This window comes from Rhagoletis pomonella, unplaced genomic scaffold (assembly GCF_013731165.1).
Source record: "Rhagoletis pomonella isolate Grant_MI unplaced genomic scaffold, Rhpom_1.0 Rhpom_scaffold_00009, whole genome shotgun sequence".
Classification (NCBI taxonomy): Eukaryota; Metazoa; Arthropoda; class Insecta; order Diptera; family Tephritidae; genus Rhagoletis; species Rhagoletis pomonella.
Window position 1 is genome coordinate 27,521,777 of NW_023458563.1, and position 13,973 is coordinate 27,535,749.

Sequence of the window (13,973 nt, forward strand, 5' to 3'; positions counted from 1 at the left end):
CAAACGGAGAAAATTTCGATTCGAGTCGAAATGCAGAATAGGGCTGAATATCTCGGAAACTATAGGAGATAACTAAAAACTGATAACACCAATCGAAAGACCTTATTTCAAAATATATAACTGCATCTAGAACTAAAAATCGTCAAAATGGCGCTTACGACAATCTTTTACCCAGTCGGCGATATGTAAATGATCATTGACGTGTTTGTTTACATTAAAACGCAACTAAGCATTGAAATAGTGGTATTTTTTATTTTTATTTTTTAATTGTGACCATTTCTATTGACAGTATGGCCCCTTGTAGACAGTTGGGTGTATGGCCATGGACCCACGATGTAGCGAACAGAAGGTGGCGCATTCCGCAAACCGATAGCTTGGTTTTGCCGATTTTTATAGTTCTCGATTTTCGAAAACAACGCCTCATAAACTTTAAATGCACAAAAATTCACTATACTTTCACTAAATAAATCACCGTTTTTTCACATTTCCTTTATTAATTTTTATTACAAATCATATATTCCTATCGAAAGATGGAATATTAAGATAATTGACTAATCCCCCATTCTCTTTTATCCTCCTATTCGGCTTCCCTACGTTTTACCCACAAATATCATCGCGGCCTTATGTCCCCCACCTTTTTGTTTACATTTTACCCTGAAGTTAGATTTTGTTTACCATTTTGAAATTTTAGGGTACAAAATTAAGTTTATAGTTTTGCTCTGGTGCTATTACCTGTTTAACGTGATCTTAGTGGACAACAGTTCTTACTCTTATCATTTAGATTTCAAATATCACCGAACCAACGCTTGACAATATTGTTATGTACAGTCTACTGAGTTTTTGTTTTCGTACGCGACTAAAACATTCCAGATATTTTTTCCTTGCTCAAAATGCCGGTTTTATGTCAACCCAAAAGTCAATTGTCACTAAGCATATGCAAATTAGTGACCAAAATAATATAAAAAGTAACCAGTATTTACTCTGGAAAGGACTTCGAAATGAGTTAACTATACCATTACCAAGTAATTCCGTACACGTTTGTCTCGCAAAATAAACTAAACAAATTGGTATGATGCATTGTATTCCAGCGCCCGAGTAACTACCAGTAAATGCCACTAAGCTTGTGATGCTCTCAGTGAAGTATGTGATTATGAACGGGGGCACAACAGCCAATAGGGGAAATAAAATTTTTCGTAGAAAATAATTATATGAATCGAAACGCTCCATATCCAAAAAGAAAGTCTGCAGATTATTTCTCAGTGTTATCGCTATAATTGGATAGGTTGTAGAGAGCGTAAATACTGGGTATAGCGTCAAAAAATACTCAATGGCAAGTAACACGTTTGCTCCATACATATGTCCGCTAATGGTATCGGGTATAAAATTAAGTGTATAGAGGTCCTGTAATTCTGCGAACGCAAATGCGCCTGTCAAAGATAATACAATATAAAACGTGCATATCAGTATATAATCATATGAGATTATGCTTCGAATTTTTTGCTTATCGCTTATAGGTGTAAGCAAGCTGGGCAAAGAATGATGACACATGAAGGAGTAGATGCAAGCACCAAAAAGCGGTGGTACTCCATATATGTTAGCCGTTGGCGGATGGCCTGCGGCGCCTTTACTGAGCAAGATGCTTAGGGCGACTGTTATCATCGTGGCAAAGGCTAGAAAGAAACACAACTAAAATACTTAAAAATTAAAAAGTTGTTTACAGATTTACCAGTCCAACGAAAAGCCGCAGTACATATCTGCAAGTATTTGGTGTTTTGCACACTAAAATATGCAAAAGGGCCAAGCACGACGGTAAATCCAATTACAAACATTCGATACATTTGTAGGCGGGAAATTGTGTGTTCTGGCCAGCATGGAGTTATACCATCGTCCTCCTGGGTATCGGCGAAATTGTAGCGAGTTATGTTTGGAAGAACTGAGCTATTTGTTGTTAAGCTGTTGAGAGATAAATAATAATAATACAAAAAAACAATAATACAAGAAATTAAGAAACATTTATTCTGATACATTCATTATCCTGGGTGTTTTTGTAGAATAGAGAAAAGCCTTGTATATCCGATATTTTTCTATAATATATAATAATTAATGCAAATGGCCGTATCTGAAATTTTGCCGCAGAACTTTGCAATTTACATGGGAATTACTTGCATTGAACAAAACCTCGTATTATTTATGATTTGACTTAAAATCCTGACTAGCGATTCATTTTATTAAGTTGATAAAATACACAATCCTTTAACAAACTTATATTTTTTCTTATTTGTAATTATCGCAAAATTACCAGATAATTTCGATACGATTAAAAAAGTTAAAAAGTGGGCAATGTTTTACGTGCATCGTATGAGGAGATAGAGGATATTCTAAAACATTTCAATTACAGTGATGATATCATAGAAAAATAAAAATTCAGTATGATACGAAATAATTTTGTAAAATGGAATAATATAAGTAACAATGAAATTTTGGGCAGAAGTTTAAACTTATAGGGTGCAGGTGGCAACAAATTGTTTTCTGATCTGGCGGAATTTACACTTAATTTACTTTCACTACCTTGATGTAATGCAGACCTGGAACTTTATTTAGTCAGCTAAACTTTGTGAAAACAAAGCTACGGAATAGTATACTGTATATATAGCTTTTTTAACCTGTATTCTTATTTTTAGCCGACTTCAGGAGGTTATCAATTTGTCGGAATTTTTTTTTATGTATGTTACCGCATAACTTTAGACCACGTTAACCGATTTCTATAATTCTTTTTTTTCTCAAGGAAAGGTGGTAACTCAGAGGTGGTCCCATACTAATTTGGTTTAGATCTGATTATTCGATCACGAAGCAATTAACGGTACTCTTAAATTTTTATATGATTATTGAAGTCGGGTTGATTTTTTGCTTAAAAATTACTTGTTAATTTCTGAAGAACTTTGACCCCTGCTGTATTATTCAATCATTAATTTTAATTCAAGCAGTGTTTCAAATGAAATGCTTAAAATTATATTAATATAAACCTATTTAGTTGTCAGCTTTTGTTTTGTGGAAATTAGCTTTTTTCTAGCGGGTTTTTAAAAAAATCTGGATTTTTTTTACAGCATGGTGCTACTCAATAGAAAAGTTCTATGGTGAAAAGACTTTTTGCTGAGAAATTTTTACATTTCTGCTGTACCAATTCGTAACTTTTTGCTGCTGGAAATTTTCGAAAGTTGCTCTGGTGCAAAAGTAGTTCAGCAATTAAAACGCAGCAATTATATAAAAAATATTCGTATTCACTGTTCTTTATTCTTCGTTCGCTGTCTACCGCCTTCGTTGCAAAGTGAAAACTTTTGCTGCGTGTTTCAGTGATTTTACCATAAAGAATATTTAAAGTTTCTCATACATTTAGATATATAAGTAAAAAGTGTTGCAATAATTATGGCCGATTCCAATGGTGACGATTTAGCTACCGCAATCCTGAAACGCAAGGACCGCCCAAACCGTTTAATCGTCGAGGAAGGAAGGAAGCTGTGAATGATGATAACTCGGTGGTGTCTTTGTCTTAAGAAAAAATGGACGAATTGCAATTGTTTCGTGGCGATACGGTAATTCTTAAGGGTAAGCGGCGCAAAGAGACCGTTTGTATTGTTTTATCGGATGAAAATTGTCCTAATGAGAAAATTCGCATGAATCGTGTTGTACGCAACAACCTGTGCGTGCATTTGTCCGATGTGGTATCCATTCAATCATGTCCGGATGTCAAATACGGAAAGCGTGTTCGAATTTCGCCTATCGATGATACCGCAGAGGGCGTAACGGGCAACCTATTTGAGATCTACTTGAAGCCCTATTTTTTGGAGGCCTACCGGCCTATTCACATGGGCGATAACTTAATTATTCGCGCAGCTATGCGTCCCATAGGATTTAAAGTCGTGCTAACCGACCCTGAGCCGTATTGTATTGTGGCACCTGAAACGGTGATCTTTTGTGATGGCGATCCGATCAAACGTGAGGAGGAAGAGGAATCGCTAAATGCTGTCGGTTATGACGATATTGGCGGTTGCCGCAAGCAGTTAGCCCAAATTAAGGAAATGGTTGAGCTGCAACTTCGCCATCCTTCGCTTTTCAAGGCTATAGGTGTGAAACCACCACGAGGTATTCTTATGTACGGCCCACCAGGTACAGGAAAAACTTTAATAGCACGCGTTGTCGCCAATGAGACTGATGCATTTTTCTTCCTCATTAACGGTCCTGAAATTATGTCTAAACTGGCCGGTGAGTCCGAGTCAAACTTGCGTAAGGCTTTCGAAGAAACTGAAAAGAACTCGCACGCTATTATTTTCATTGATGAAATTGGCGCAATCGCACCTAAGCGTGACAAAACACATGGTGGAGTAGAACGTCGTATTGTGTCTCAATTGCAAACCCTTATGGATGACATGAAGAAGAGCTCACATCTGATTGTTATGGCCGCCACCAACAGGCCAAAGTCTATTGATCCTGCCTTGCGTCGTTTTGGACGTTTCGATCGAGAAATAGATTTTGGCATTCCCGATGCCACCGGACGTTTGGAAGTTTTGCGAATTCACACCAAAAATATGAAATTGCATGAAGACGTTGATTTAGAACAAATTGCTGCGGAAACTCACGATCATGTGGGTGCTGATTTAGCTTCGCTTTGTTCGGAAGCTGCTTTGCAACAAATTCGAGAAAAGATGGACCTTATCGATTTGGAAGACGATAAAATTGATGCCGAAGTATTGGCCTCCTTGGCAGTAACAATGGAGAACTTCCGTTATGCTATGACCAAATCGAGCCCGTCGGCATTGCGTGAAACTGTGGTGGAAGTACCCAACACTACCTGGACGGATATCGGTGGTCTGGAGAGTGTCAAGAAGGAATTGCAAGAACTGGTGCAATACCCAATCGAACATCCAGATAAGTTCTTGACGTTTGGCATGCAACCAAGTCGCGGTGTACTATTCTACGGACCACCTGGTTGTGGTAAAACTCTACTTGCAAAGGCCATTGCTAACGAGTGTCAGGCCAATTTCATTTCGGTTAAAGGACCAGAGCTGCTTACTATGTGGTTTGGTGAGTCCGAAGCCAATGTTCGAGACATTTTTGATAAGGCACGTACAGCAGCACCTTGTGTGTTGTTCTTCGACGAGCTGGACTCTATTGCTAAGGCACGTGGCGGCAATGTGGGCGACGCTGGAGGTGCTGCCGACCGTGTAATTAACCAAATTCTTACCGAAATGGACGGAATGGGTGCTAAGAAGAACGTTTTCATCATTGGTGCCACCAATCGTCCCGACATTATCGATCCGGCTATCTTGCGTCCTGGCCGTTTAGATCAACTTATTTATATTCCACTACGCGACGATAAGTCGCGTGAAGCTATCCTTAAGGCTAACTTACGCAAATCACCATTGGCTAAGGATGTCAATCTAACCTACATTGCTAAGGTGACACAAGGCTTTTCCGGTGCTGATTTGACTGAAATTTGTCAGCGTGCCTGTAAATTGGCAATTCGGCAAGCGATTGAAGCCGAATTAAAACGAGAAAAAGAGCGTGCTGAAAAGCAAACCATGGAAATGGATGAAGATGATCCAGTACCAGAGATCACACGTGCACACTTTGAGGAAGCGATGAAGTTCGCTAGGCGCTCAGTATCGGACAACGATATTCGGAAATACGAAATGTTTGCACAGACTTTGCAACAATCGCGTGGCTTCGGACAGAACTTTAGATTCCCGGGCGCTAGCAGCACTTCACAAGGTTCCGGACCAAATGAACCAGCGAATCCGCCAGGTGACAATGGCGACGACGATCTTTACAGTTAGATTTTTAGTTTTAAAATCAATGAATATAAAACAAACCCAATTTTGTCAAATTGAAATATGCTTAAACAAGATAAACAATTTATAATTTGAATTCTAGAACTGAAAGCCATGCGTATATTAGCCGTCTTAGCAATAACGTATGAACGAAAAACACTTCAAAACCGTCTGGTAGATGTGACTCTTGCTGTCAAGTTTACCACTAGCCCTGCCAGTTCGGAAATTTTCATTCATTCATTCAGGGATGTTTCGCGTGTCATATTTTTCACATTCGCGAATGCGAATGCAAATTTTCGGAATGCGAATGTGCGAATGCGAATGTTAGGAATAACAATAAAAAAGCTATAATGAACATAAGTCATCGTTTTTATTACTCAAAAATTTTGTAAATTAGAATATTGAACGAGTGCTTAACCTATACAGTGTTTTAATCTACACCTTTTCAAGTTCGTAATGAGAAAATGTAAGATTATATTGAGAAAAAGTAAATTGAATTGAGATTGCGTTAATTGAAGTTGAGCAGTGTAAGTTCAAAATGAGAAAATATAAATCCAAATCAGAAAGCGTATAATTGAATTGGGAATTTATAACTTGATATTGAGAAATGTAAATTCATATTGAGAATGTGAAAATTCAAAATAAGAAAAAGTAAATTCATAATGAGAAAAAATAGATTCAAAATGAGATAATATAAATTTGAAATGAGATTTTGTAGGGTACTGAAAATCAAATTTTATTAAAAACAACATTTATGAATGTAAGTAAACAAAGATGTGACCAAGGAACATTACACCCCAACATGCATATTATTTAATACATGTGCGTCTGTATGAAAATTAGTTGAGTGCTGTACAGCCCTTGCGAAATCTCCTCAAATACTGTAATCTCTGTTCGAAAAGTCCGGAGGGATGAACATTTGGCACACGCAGGTTCGCTTTGACTTCCATTTTAACTTTAGCACAAATGTTCTCTATTGGATTTAACATTGGGGAATAAGGACCTAGACACAAAACTGCTTCTCCTCCCGAATTGTCTGCCACTTTCCTTTCTATCGAAGAGTGACATTGGGCAGACCATTACCAAATCCCGCACATTATTCCCCATGTTTTGCCAACGCTCAATGAGTCTTCCTACCCAGCCCCACCCCAGGCTTCGGTCGTGAGTGAACCCCTTCTACGCTCCATGAGGAAAACACCGGTGGTTGTTACTGAAAGAAAAACCTAATTTCTTCTGTTTGATATTTTACAATATCATTTTGAATTTCCTTTCACTTATTTTGAATTTACATTTTCTCATTTTGAATTTACTTCTTATTTTAAATTTACACATTCTCAATATGAATTTACATGTCTCAATATCAAGTTATATATTCTCAATATAATTTTACACTTTCCCATTTTGATTTAAATTTTCTCATTTTAAACTTACATTTCTCAATTTCAATTTACGCATTCCCATTAAAAATTACAGTTTCTCAATATAATCTTACATTTTCCCATTACAATCTCATATTTTTTCATTTTGAACTTGAAAAGGTGTAGTAGTCAAAGTTCAAAAGGGGCTATTATATTAAAAAAAAAATGCGTGTGTAACACCATACACATGATAGAATTGAATCTTCTTAAAAAAGGTGTGAGTACCAGGTACCTACTCACGAAATTGGATGTGTAAACATATGTTTACGGTTCGGCAAACCATTAGGCGATTGAGTTACATACATAGCTTTGGTTAGAAATCAAACAATAATTTCATTTCATCTTATTAATTTTCTGATGTACATATATTTTATTTATTCATTTTCCGGTACACCACCTTATATGAATTCGCGCGTCTAGCATCCATAGGACCGGGTTGTAATGGAAGTAATTGTATGTTTAACAAATAAATGAAAATGTTTATAATGCAATCAATAGATCCTTACGAATTCGCCATTACCAAGGCACTAAGTAACGTACGCACTTTTGTTTGCAAAATGCATTTATTTAAGTTGAAAGAAGACAAATTCCTTTGTTCGGCATTTATTCTTACCCGCTTTCTATCTTCCAAGGCGAATTCATATATTCCTATCACGAATTCATATATTCATGTGGTAGCAAGAGTATAAAAACATAAAATTACCTTATAAATTAAAAGCATAAGTATCACATGTATGTGTAGTCCAATTCACGAAATTATCTAGTTAGTTTCTACACAAACGCATGAAATGATTTCATGAATTGGCCTACGCATAGTGGTAGTAAATGACAGAATGAATTACAACAAACAGATCCTTTTGACATAATGCAAACCTAAAACGTTGGTTCAAATCAATCCGCAATCAAGTTGGACGTTTTGCGCACAAACAATGCAATTTTGCGAGCAGTCTCATTGTAAAATCTCATTTTTACAATTTCATAGGTAGTTTCGGCTTACATTTATAAATTTCAACGAAAGCACGTTCCTATTTCGGCTGAGTAATCCATTTTCGGTTATTTAGTGTACAAAATAAACGCAAATTAAATGAGTTTGTACAACATGGCCATAAATATAGCGATAAGTTGTACAAATTGCTAGAAAATCCAAATTTTTTGATGTTTCATACAACTAAGACATAAATTCATTCAACAGGCCCACAAACGGTGCAATCTAGAGCAAAACAACACCAAACTGAACCAACGGTCGCTGCGTTTATGGCTTTCTTTAAGAAACATCGGGCGAACATTTCAACTGCTCCTGTAACACTACCTTATATAAGTTGGCCTTGCTATCATCCTCACATATGTATGTTCATCAGAGTATACCAACGAAGGACGAGTTAATACAAGGAGATAGCAAGAGCACAAAACTACTCTAGAAAATTACACCCACCATGACAAACATGAACAAACGTACAACAAACACATAATTTTTGACAATCAGTACAGTTCGCATTTATATCAACGAGCAGCTTATTAGATTTGTTTTCGTTTGTACTACATATGTGCATATATACATGTACACAAACATATGTACATACATACAAATATATATCAAACATATGTACATAAAAACATTGCTGTCCATAAGTACATACATATGCCCATCAGTACATCAACGAAGCCCGTTTACTTCATCATAATATATCCATATAAACATATGTACATACGTATGAATGGATGTAGTTACGCGAAGCACGCTTGCATCATTTATACATATATTGCTTGGTAGCGGCAGAGCTGAAATGCGCAATGAGTTCGTTCATACATACATATAACTATATGTATACATACATACGTGCATTCAAACATACATATGTATATACATATATAGGTACTCGTACCCGTCATGCGTCGCTTTATTTCTTTTTTCCCCTTCCCTATACTATCTATATCTTCCTTCTCACTCATGTAACGTTTTCAGTTTTAAAAATTTCACTCTCTATTTTTGCGATACCGCCGCCTAAGAAGTTTCACTTCAAAAAAGTAAGTTTAGTGCCTTTTCTCCCATGAGGTGATTTCTTAGAGGCTCGTATATAAGGCGGGTGCACTGAACAATTACTCACTTGGAACGCTGGCGGATGGTGCGCTCAAATATTTGCTGGCCAGATCTGTCAATTTGCCGCATTTTAGTTTAGTTTTCCACCAATCGAGAGGATTTTCACAGAGATGAGCTCGTTTTGTCTTTAAGATAGACCTTCAATTGAGCCTTAATTTCACATTTTTTGCTGACGGTGTCATTTATTTTCCATTTAAAAATTTTTCGAACACACTTTATATGGGAAAAATGCATAAAATCGAAAACACGGAATCTCTAAAAATTCTGAATTAAAATTTTGTTGTTGCGAAAATCTGCTGAATGGTTTATAATTTGTGTACAAAATTTGAAATATCGATTTGCGTACATATGCATATGGTCTTTGTTATATTATGGGTTAGACCTTTATATAAAATCATTAAAAAATTAATCAATGAAAAGAATAGGCGAAACTCGTTGTTGTTGTTGTTGTAGCGGCTACAACAACCCCGCCCACATCGGTTAATATCTCAGTCGTTGTCGTCGAGTTCCACTAACACCAGCCCTAAGAAGTGTGAAGCCTCAATAGGGTCGGTCCACAGGGACAAAGGCGTTAGGGTTGTCGGGTTTACCGGGCATACGCAGACATGTTTCGAGTCATGGGGTGTCTCTCCGCATGCCGGACACTAATTTGGTACATCTAATCTGCTCAGGTATGAGTTTAACCTGCTGCAGTAGCCAGAGCGAAGTTGGGCTATTGTGGTTCTAGTCTCCCGAGGCAGATGAAGCTCCGTCTCGTCAATGTCCGGTGGTCGTGCGCCTAGAACGGCATTCACAGGTCTGGAGTCTACATAACTCGGGACTGACTCCCTGTGAATGCCGTTCAGGTTGTTTAATGAACCTCTGGACTTCGTCCGTCAGTTCGTAGAGATGCCTCCTGACGTGCCTGGGCAAGGGCTCTTCTTCAAGCAGTTGCCCATTTGGGTGACCACGTCAATGGCTCCCAACAAGGAACTGCGTGCAGAGCATTGTATTGTCCTCCTTGACCGGGACACATTTCGCCTCGTCGTGGAGGTGGCGTTTAGGCGACATCAGAAGGCATCCAGTGGCTGTCCGTAGTGCGGTGTTTTGCGTCGTCTGCAGCTTCATCCACTGCGTCCTACTAGTCCCCGGCGACCAAACTGGTGTTGCGTAATTTAAAACCGGCCGGCCAATTGCCTTGTATGTTGCCAGCAACGTTTCTTTGTCTTTGCCCCAAGTACTGCCGGCTAGCGACTTGAGGACCTTGTTGCGGCTCTGTACTTTGTTGACAATAGCGGTTGCGCGCGCAAAGAAGGAGAGTAGACTATCGAAGGTTACTCCGAGTATTTCGGGTTATTCACCGTCAGAATTGGTCTATCATCGACGTGAATTCCCAGCGGTAGCCTAACCTCCTTCGTCCAGGTGGTGAACAAGGTTGCAGAGGATTTTGTAGGGGAGAGGGTTAGGCTCCTGCAGTGAAGAAGCGAGAAAGCTCGGAGAGACACCCGTTTACCCTAGAACACAAGTCATCAATTCCATTCCCAGTCGCCATGATCGAGCAATCGTCGGCGTAAGAGACAATCGAGACTCCCTCTGGTGGTTGAGGGAGCTTTGAAATATGAAAGTTAAACAGTAGCGGGGAAAGGACACCACCCCGTGGAACCCCGTGTTATATTTTTCTGAGTTTGCTCGATTTGTCTATAAACATTACCGGCGAGTGTCGACCACTCAGATAATTCGCCGACCACCGTTTGAGCCTCTGTGGGAGAGAGGAAGCCTCTATATCTTCTAGTAGCGTGGAGTGGCTGACGGTGTCAAATGCCTTTGACAGGTCCAACGCTACTAGAATAGTTCTCTCACAGGGACGGTTGCGGTTAAGGCCACGTGTTATCTGAGTATTTATGGCATTAAGTGCTGTTGTAGTGTGCAGTTTACGGAAACCATGCTGATGCTTCGCTGGGGTCAGGTGGTTCGTGAAATACGTGAGCAGCAAGGCCTCTAGTGTCTTCGCTACCGGGGAAAGGAGTGTTATCGGCCGATACGATTCTCCTTTGTTGGCTGGTTTCCCCGGTTTGAGCAGTGGGACCACTCTCCCCACCTTCCAGATGTCTGGGATGATGAGAGTGGGCATTGAAAAATTTAGGACCTCCTTTAGATATGCTACTCCCGCAGGACCCAAATTGTTCAGCATCGGCATGCATATACCGACGGGACCCATGGCTTTGGAGGCTTTCGCCTTCCCGATGGCCACCTGAACTTCACCGCTAGTGAAAGCAAGGGGGGCACAAGTTGTTGGCAGTTTGTGCAGCCTTCTGGTCACTCGACGCTTGGCTTTGTCCGCCGGAGGATGCAGTATGAACTGACGGCTAAAATAGCTCGCGCATCGCTCCGGGTCCGACGAAGCATGGTCTCCGAAAGAAATTTCGACCCTGTCGTCGTGCTTCGTCGGATTGGACAATGACCTAACGGTTGACCAAAGCTTACTCACACCAGAGGTGAAGTTGCAAGTCTTCAGATGCTCTTCCCACTTTTTCCGCTTATGTACGTTCACAAGCTGCCGAATTTCCACGTTGCGATTCCTAATACGGGGATTTCCGGGATCGGCCTGACAAAAGTTGTCACGCTCATAGGCTAGCCGCTCCAGCATGGAAGTTTGGACGGGGATCCGTAATGAATCCTGCCGGTACGAAGCGAGCTGCAGCAGAAATGACAACCCTGCGGAACTTACGTTCACCAAGGTGGACGTCGGTTGATGTGGGGAGCGCAGCGAAGGTGCTCTCAGTAAATTCCGCGAAGCATTTCCAATCAGCTTTAGAAAAGTTGATATAGGTCCGATGTTCCGCGGAAGCAAAGGCGGTTGGTTTATCGATCGAGATGACTATGGGCAGATGGTCTGATGCCCAAGTCAGCATAGGTCGCCATGATACGCTGTTTATCAGACCAGCGCTGACTATTGTTATGTCTGGCGAGCTGCAGCAGCTGCCCATAATCCTGGTGGGTGCGTCGTCCTTCATTGTGCAGAATGTCGAATCGTCGATCTGCTCAGTCAAGTCTGTTCCCCTACGGTCGTTTGACAGGCTTGAGTGCCAAAGATCGTGTTGCGCATTAAAGTCACCTACTACCATACGGGTTTCACCTCTGAGGAGCGCACCTATATCAGGGTGATATCCTGCCGGGCAGCAAGTGACACATTGAATATTTCGAGCTCAACATCGCCTGACCGGATAGCAATGCCCTGACATTCTAGGGTGGTATCCCTGCGGTCGATGTCTGCTTCGAGAAGACGATACTGCACGGTGTGGTGCGTGATGAACGCTAAGCCACCACCATTATCCCGCTCGCGATCTCGACGGTGCACGTTGTACCCGGCACAATTCAACAATTTTGAATTGCTGTGCAACTTCGTCTCTTGCACCGCAGCTATCAATATACCACGCCTTCCCATGAAGACGGTTATCTCCTCGATCTTGCAATGAAGTCCATTATAGTTAAATTGAAGAAGCTTCCTGTGGTTCGGGAGACATGTAGTTATGCGGGGTGTGAGGGATGTGTGTCTTGCCGCCATTGGCTGTGTGCGCTACTGTGGAGGTTGCCGCCCTGTGGTGGTAGTGGGTGTTGGGGTTTGCGATCGAGCGGTGCAACACGGGCTCGAAGTTCCTCGTCCAATCTCGCGTGGTGCGCAGACCTGAACATGCCCTAAAGTGGCACCAGCCAAGGCAGGTATTGCACTTGACTGATGTCACGTTACGGAATATCCTGGTCTAACATATCGTGCAGTTTGTAGGAGGAACCAGGAGTTGTTGGCGGCGGCGTGTTGGTGGTGGTGCGGTTGTGTCTTTTGTGTAGTCTGTCGTGGTTGTGGTGTGGTCTATTGTGTTGTTGTGTTGTAGTGCTGTGGTGTTTGTGTTGAGATGCTCAGGTGGACTGGGGTTAGCCGTGAAGGCTGCTCTGTTTGAGCAACAGGGGTCCACAAATGATGTGGCCCACTGCCGATGGGTCCATAGTCCTGACAAGACTCTGAGGTGACTCCACCCGTCGCAAGCATTGCAATTGACTGAGGTGGAGTTGTGGTGTAGTCGGCTCTGGCATACACAACAGGTGTAGGTTTCAGGCCCTGGGTTTGACTCGATGCCAGCCCTGAGCAGAAGAATGCGTAGCAAACGTAGCCCTATGGACGAACAACTTCTCGAGATACTTCGCCGACCTAAACGGGGTTAGATCGCCGAAACAACAGCCCTTGGTCGGGTAAAACCCGAGTCATTCTGGTACGTAGAACCGGCTGTCGTGGGAACGGGCGAAACTGGTCAAAATGTCTCATTGCCATTATTTATAAGTACATATATGTATAAAAATGTAGGAATAGCTACTATTATTTTATTATGAATTTATGTATATACAGTCAGTCAATAAAGTTTAGGTACAGCGAATATTTACAATACCGGCAAATATTTTATTTTTCGCTAATTTTTTATAAAAATATGGTTAATTATACAACAGAAACCCCAAAATCAGAGTTCCAAACCTTCTGTAAAATTAAAGAAAATTCTGCAAATTTTCATCCAAATATTGCACTTTTTATTTACACCCTTTAGAAAAAAGTTGAGGACGCAGTTTTTAGCCCATTCAATTTTAGTGTAACGAAGTGCAAGTTTG

At 40.6% G+C, this 13,973-nt stretch overlaps 2 protein-coding genes across 5 annotated transcripts in view; one reads left to right on the forward strand and one right to left on the reverse strand.

Moving 5' to 3' along the window:
• Positions 1-226: 226 nt before the first annotated feature.
• Positions 227-13,973, reverse strand: part of LOC118745682 (transmembrane protein 104 homolog) — a 51,499-nt gene continuing 37,752 nt past the window's right edge. For all 4 annotated transcript variants that reach the window (XM_036479262.1, XM_036479263.1, XM_036479261.1 and 1 more), the window contains 2 exons: positions 1,727-1,953; positions 227-1,670 (listed from right to left, as the gene is read on the reverse strand). In XM_036479262.1, the coding sequence (XP_036335155.1) occupies positions 886-1,670; positions 1,727-1,953 (1,012 nt within the window). In that variant the 3' untranslated portion in view covers positions 227-885. The remainder of the gene's footprint in view (positions 1,671-1,726; positions 1,954-13,973) is intronic.
• On the forward strand, positions 3,512-5,923 carry LOC118745681 (transitional endoplasmic reticulum ATPase TER94-like). The gene has a single exon (XM_036479259.1). It carries the CDS (start codon positions 3,558-3,560, stop codon positions 5,829-5,831), a length of 2,274 nt encoding a protein of 757 aa, XP_036335152.1. The 5' UTR covers positions 3,512-3,557; the 3' UTR covers positions 5,832-5,923.